This window comes from Acanthochromis polyacanthus, chromosome 9 (assembly GCF_021347895.1).
Source record: "Acanthochromis polyacanthus isolate Apoly-LR-REF ecotype Palm Island chromosome 9, KAUST_Apoly_ChrSc, whole genome shotgun sequence".
In the NCBI taxonomy this organism is placed as follows: domain Eukaryota; kingdom Metazoa; phylum Chordata; class Actinopteri; family Pomacentridae; genus Acanthochromis; species Acanthochromis polyacanthus.
Window position 1 is genome coordinate 36,026,973 of NC_067121.1, and position 6,453 is coordinate 36,033,425.

General features: G+C 38.2%; 1 protein-coding gene across 2 annotated transcripts; it reads right to left on the reverse strand.

Moving 5' to 3' along the window:
- Positions 1 to 206: 206 nt before the first annotated feature.
- LOC110949538 (gametocyte-specific factor 1-like) lies at positions 207 to 5,658 on the reverse strand. 2 transcript variants are annotated; one of them, XM_022191656.2, is made up of 7 exons: positions 5,607 to 5,658; positions 3,139 to 3,260; positions 2,928 to 3,034; positions 1,687 to 1,813; positions 1,052 to 1,132; positions 701 to 758; positions 207 to 606 (listed from the first exon to the last, which is right to left on the reverse strand). In XM_022191656.2, the coding sequence occupies exons 2-7, from the start codon at positions 3,218 to 3,220 to the stop codon at positions 534 to 536; spliced, it is 528 nt and encodes a 175-aa protein (XP_022047348.1). In that variant the 5' UTR covers positions 3,221 to 3,260; positions 5,607 to 5,658; the 3' UTR covers positions 207 to 533. The 2 variants fall into 2 exon arrangements, with proteins under 2 accessions (XP_022047348.1, XP_051809202.1); XM_051953242.1 differs by lacking the exon at positions 5,607 to 5,658 and adding an exon at positions 5,122 to 5,241.
- Positions 5,659 to 6,453: the final 795 nt, after the last annotated feature.

Sequence of the window (6,453 nt, forward strand, 5' to 3'; positions counted from 1 at the left end):
TTGTGAAATTGCAGTTGTGATATAAGGGAAAGAAGAAAAAAAAAAAAAAAAAAAAAGTAGTTTATATACCATTCACTATGATGAAATGGGCCCTTCTGCTATACTTTTAGTGCGATTGCTTTAACATTTAGTAAATAAATGTCTTTTTCCTTAAGCCAATGAATGCTGGACTTTTACTGACAATTAAGAACTTCAGAGCCATTGTGTTTTTACCTTTTTTTATTGTCATCTCAAATTTTTGACAAACTGGTGGTATTTAAGCAGCTCATATTTCAGTACATCATGTAATTATTACTACACAATCTTACCGTCGATAAAATGTTCATTAAAATATATGCAGTTTTACGAACATGGAGGATACAAGAGAATACATTAAAAAAAATGAGGTCTGTGTACATTTCATAATGCTATATCCAATGTCTAAAAATGAAATCCACACAAGTTAAAAACATTAGTATGAAATAAAAATCCATGCATGCATATACATGATGGGATTAAAATAAGCTTGCATCTGGATCTGCAGTCAGTGCAAGTTATTGCTTATTGTCCCATGGACGGGTGTTGGGTGCTCTAGGACTAAGCGTTTTGGAGGCCTTTGACTTTTGTCTGCAGAGGAAAAAACAAAATTCATAGTTGAAGAGCAAACAAAACATACAAATTAATGCTAAGAGCTAGAGAAGACGCACAAAAGACAACTTACTCCTTGGTAAAGGTCATGTCGGCACCCCACACGAACGGAACAGCATCATTGTCGACCTCTGCAAGACAAAATCCTTTGTAACCTTTACAGACACTGCATTTAAAACATGTGGTAAAGGTCTGACTTAGGGTATGTTTGGGAAGAAAAGAAATGCATGACAATATTTCTCATGGATTCAACAACTCAATCAAGACATGACTGATACTTTGAGGGAAGAGTTATGCAACATGAGAGAATTCACTTCCCTCTAAGATAAAAGGCTAGAAACAGATGGAACATATCTGCACTTTAACATTTTTCCTTGTTTGTTTAATCTGTACAAAAACAAAAAGCTGTAAATATCAATCACACCTTCTTCCCAATCCTCAGTCATGTTCGGGTTTACCCTGGTGCTCACTGGGACATGCCACTGAGGTTCATTCGAGCTTCCAGCTGTAAAAAGAGAAAAATTCTACTTAATCACGGTTGGACACACTGAAAGAAAAATGACTCTTTCCCTTTTCTAAGGCATTTCCTTGCAGCTGTTCGCTGACATCATCCCAAATGATCCTACAGATGAGGACAGGTTACCACCTTTGGTCCCTGTTCCCCTTTAACCTCTGCAGGCCTGAGCCCATCTTCAGGTTCAGACTTTCTTGCCCCAATATGGTCTTCAGACAAGCAGACGCTGTAGGAGGAAGATATGCCTGAACTCTGTTCTAGTTTAGGTTGGATAGCGTCTATTCTGATGTGACTCAGCAGATGAGTTGCATCCATATAGTCTAAATCTGACCCCTCTCCCAACTAGAATATGTACCCGGAGATCAGCGAATCCTCAGAAGTGTTGCCGTCTGTGTCACTTCTCCTTATAACAGTAAACCTTCACTCACAACCTAAGCTATCCGAGTCTCCAGTGAGTGTGTCTGCCTCCTCATCCTCTCTTGACCTTGCCGAGCTTCCACAACACGCACAACTCTGAATCTTCAGATGCAGAAAGACAATCTCACCGGCCTGACTGTCCTCAGATGGTCTGTTCTCACAGGTCTCGGTGTGGTGTGCCAGCTCATGCTTTGGGACCAGGTGACGAGCATTAAAAGGACAGGTCTTCAGCTCACTGGCGAGTTTTGGATGATTCTGCATCAATGACAAATGAGATCAACAAGTAAACTTTTACTCAGTCTTGGCAGGATTTCTAGAAACCAACACTAATTGATCACTTTCAGTACTGGGCAGTGGGTAAAGACCCTGCAGTTTAAGTTTGTCAAAATATAAATCAAATAGTGATAACCTTCAGTAGTTCCCAGCAATCTAATCTTAGAGTGCTGCAGTGTGTAGTTTGTATACAGTCTTTATCTTGAGAGTTTCTAAAAGTTTGCGTGTGTTAAATTTCAAGTCATCTCCTAAAATATTTGGTACCAAAACAATATTTGCATGTTTAGGATGTGGAGCAGTCTAAAAAAAATTCTAGCAATTGGAGGAAATTAAACCACCATAACACCTTAATTCTCTCAACCATAACTCATGCCAGGAGGTTTGAAAGACATACAATTGGCAAAAAGATACCAGCTAGAAACTAAAAATTGGTTTAAAAAAAAAAAAAATGCATTTTCAACTTTCCAAAGGGGGGAGAAAAAAAAAAAAAAAAAAATGTGTGATGCAGTTCCATCAGGAAAAAATAAATCTAGCTGAGAATTGCAATATTTTACTAAAATCACTTGTTCTGCATGTCTTGTTTATTCACCAAAAATACAGTTTGCACCAGATCCTGTAAAAAAGCAAAACAAAAAACTACGAAGTCGGTGGTCTGCACTGCAACTGGGAAACCACAAATGACTCAGCTGTGACAACAAAAAACCTGAACTTTCAACTGAACTGTAGGCTGTGTTTGCACAGAGAGACAAGTAAATCAGACAGAGTGAGAGCAAAATAAAACAGTTAAGCAACAAACAGGTTTACTACAATATCTTTATAAATAATTTTCAATTTTATATATAATATTTAGAAGAATATTTCTCTAGAAATGCCATGGGATGTTTGGTTATAGGCGGCCATGTTGATTTTAGTCCTGAAACCAGCAAAAATGTCACCTATAATACCTGTCAACTATGTTATAAAAAGTCCCGTGTTTGTACATTGACCCACCCACTAAACTGACAACACAGCATTCCAATAACCACAAATGCCATCACACACATGTTACAGCTACAATATTTCTCCCATTCTTGCTAGCATCAGTGTGTTGACTCACCTTCCTGCACTTGATAATGTGGAAAGGAAAGCGACTGGCCCGGATTTTGTGGTGTTCGTCAAAAGGACATTGCAGAAGTCTATTTGGATCGCCGTCATCAGTTACATCTTTAAGAATAAGAAAAGAAAAAATGCATACTTGTCACCAATCAATACTTCCAAAACAAAAAAAAAAAGCACCTTCAGCTGTTAAACAGTATCTTTAGTTTTACCGCTTTCCTCTGCAGGATGTGCTCTCCCTGCTGAAGCCATCCTGCTTGGACTGCTGGGAGTTCCAAATCTGTAAGTCGCCATGTGTAGCTGAGGTTTACTGTGGACCGGTCCTGCTGGTCAGCTGGGATGAAATGCAACTCAAGTTAGCACTGGATGAAAAAGACTCCGAAAAAAAAATACTGGCAGTTTGTCATGTGCATCATTCCGTTTCATTCTCAAGTTTGAAAGCTGCACTGTGTGACCATTCATACTACTAATGCTGCATTTTGCGTACCAGTACATGCAATTTTACCTTTCTATATTGCCATCTACAACTCCTATATTCACATATGCTCACTGGCTACTTATTAGGTACACCTCGCTAGTAAAAGGTTGGACTCCCTTCCGCCTTCAGAACTGCTTTAATTCTTGGTGGCTAACTTTCAACAAGGTGTTGGAAATGTTCCTCAGAGATTTTGGTCCATATTGATATGATAGCATCATGCAGTTGCTGCAGATTTTTGAGCTACACATCCATGATGCCAATTTCCCATTCCACCACATCCCAAAGGTTCTATTGGATTGAAATCTGGTGACTGTGGAGGCCATTGGAATAAAGTGAATTCATCATGTTCAAGACACCAGTTTGAGATGGTTTGAGCTTTGTGACATGGAGCATTATTCTGCTGGTAGTAGTCACCAGAAGATGGTCCACTGTGGTCACAAAGGGATGGCATGGTCAGCAACAATGCTCAGGTAGGCTGTGGAGTTTAAACCATGCTCAGTTGCTACTATGGGGCCCAAAGTGTGTCAAGAAAATATTCTCCACACCATTTATTCCACTAGCCTGAACTGTCAATACGAGGCAGGATGGATCCATGCTTTCATGTTGTTTACGCTAAATTGTGACCATCTGAATGTCATCACTGAAATGGAGACTCAGACCAGGCAAAGTTTCTCCAATTTTCTATTGTCCAGTTTTGGTGAGCCTGTGCCAACTGAAACCTGCATTCCTTGGTTGTATCCAGTGGTTATTTGAGTTACTGTTGCCTTTCTATCATCTCCAACCAGTCCGTCCATTCTCCTCTGACCTCTCTCTCCTCAAGAAGGCATTTTGGTCCATACAACTGCCGTTCACTGGACATTTTCTCTTTTTCCTGACCATTCCCTGTAAACCCTAGAGATGGTTGTGTGTAAAAGTCCCAGTAGATCAACGGTTTCTGAAATACTCAGACCAGCCACGTTCAAAGTCACTCAAATCCCTTTCATCCCCATTCTGATGCTCGGTTTGAACTTCAGCAAGTGGTCTTGATTAAGTCTACATGTTGAAATGCTTTAAATTGCAGCCATGCAATTGGCTGATGAACCATTTGTGTTAACAAGCAATTAAACAGGTGTACCTAATTAAGTCCTCCTGAGTGTATTCAGTGTGTTCATACCAAACGGTTCATCCTGCAGCAGACTGAATATACTCAGTGCATTTTACTAATTCATTTGCACTTAGACAATTAACTGCATTTAATTTCACTTCAGTTTACTGTTATTTAAACACGTTAAAAACACAAAGAAATAATTTTGTTGCCCAGCAACATATAGAATAAGCCACATTTTGCAGTAAATATCTAAGATAAAACTCTGATAAGTAAATTAAACATAACCAAACAAATCTATAAGAAATAGAACACATAGTAGCGTGTTTACACTAACGGTTTATCAAAAACCAAATGCAGTCGGAGCAGTTCAGACAATCGATACAAAACAATTTTGTTTTCTTAGGACTTGACAATAAAGCTGAATTTAAACAGCAGGATTCTGTCCAATTAACAGGGAACACAACAGGTGTGCCACATTTTCTATCACTAGTATGTTTGGTTTTCCTGTTGCACAAAAATGAAAATTCGGCTTGCATATTTTTTCAAAAAAAATCTGCAACATTTAATTTTCTGAGTAGCAGATAAGGTTTAATTTAATTATTAATATTTGTGTTTTTTATTCTAACTTACCAAAAAAATCCAAACCATTGCTTTTTTGTGCACCCCAGCTTGAAAGTGAAGGGAGAGTTATTTAAAGTTAATTTTTGGTCGCATTACATTTTGCTTTTACGGTTGTCCTATGGTTGCATGGCAACTACACCGAGTCTAACGCGCATGCTCAAAGCGAAGCGTGACGGCAGCGTTCTTCTCAGAGAAAACTCCAGCTCTTCGGAGGCCGTATTCAAAACTTTCCACTTTATGTCGTTTCTGTGCAAACTGGATTCACCCTAACACCGTTGTCGTGTAAACTGGCGAACGACTAAGTGTGTTATTCTTTGTTTCATGAGAGGCAATGGGGGCAGGAAAACCAGGTTTAAAGTTGCCTAGTTAGTTAAAGAACTTTTATCTAAGTTTCCTGGACGTATAAAGCAGTAAGACGTATATTAAAGACTTCATTTAACTTAAATATAGTCTCTAAAACGTGTAAAATAACAAAGAAACAACACTTTACACACCTCTGGTCCTGCTGCAACGTCCACTCGAGACCTGCTGAACTTTAAATCGCTGCTCCGCCCTCACGTTTTTAAACTTGACGTTAAGTCACGTGACTCAATTTATTTGAAAACGTCTAATGCGGATTATCCCATCTCAAATCATCAGTGGTCTGTTCCACCACTTCTGATTTGTTTTTTAATGTCAAAATGTAAGGCCATGTTTGAACAACAATATCTCAGGAGTTTTTTTCCCCTCTTATTGCTGCCATTCTGACAAAATCTGCACTATTAGACAAGTAGATCAAATAATCTCTTATTATTGGTGGGTTGAAGCATGAAAAAACAGGGAGGTCTTCATGAAAAGTCCCATCTTTGAGCTCACATGATAAAAAAAAAGATACTGCAGAAGCGTTATTCCATTTGAAATAATCAGGGATCTTCTCTTAGTAAAAATTGGTCAACTTGACCAAAACCACACAAAAATCATCCCAAATGTCCCAATGTTTGTCAAAAATGTCTCAAAAAAATGTAAAGAATTACACTAAGACATCCCCAAATTATCAAAACCTGAAAAAAAACGGGAAAAAAAATGACAAAAACCCTTAAAAATAACTCAGCACTTCTCCAAATCACTCAAAAATTGTCGAAAAGGACCTGAAATCCTGTCCAATATGACTCAAAAACCATCCAAAAATAGTATCTTTGAAAATTTTGTTCGATATATCAAGTACTTTCTGAAATCCACTTTTGTTTAAAGTAGTTGCCCTTTCATTCACTTTGGGCCTGTTGTTTTATTTTTTCGCTCATTGCAATTTCATGTTGTTTGAACAACAATATGTCAGGAACTATCACAGATAAAAGTCTCAAA

Bases quoted from the DNA above. Each gene is read 5' to 3' on its own strand.
- LOC110949538 (XM_022191656.2), bottom strand. From the start codon at position 3,220: ATGGCGACTTACAGATTTGGAACTCCCAGCAGTCCAAGCAGGATGGCT. The intron at 3,035-3,138 runs GTAAAACTAAAG...TTATTCTTAAAG, and splicing joins ACATCCTGCAGAGGAAAGCG to ATGTAACTGATGACGGCGAT. The intron at 759-1,051 runs GTGTGATTGATA...TTTGTCTTGCAG, and splicing joins GACTGAGGATTGGGAAGAAG to AGGTCGACAATGATGCTGTT.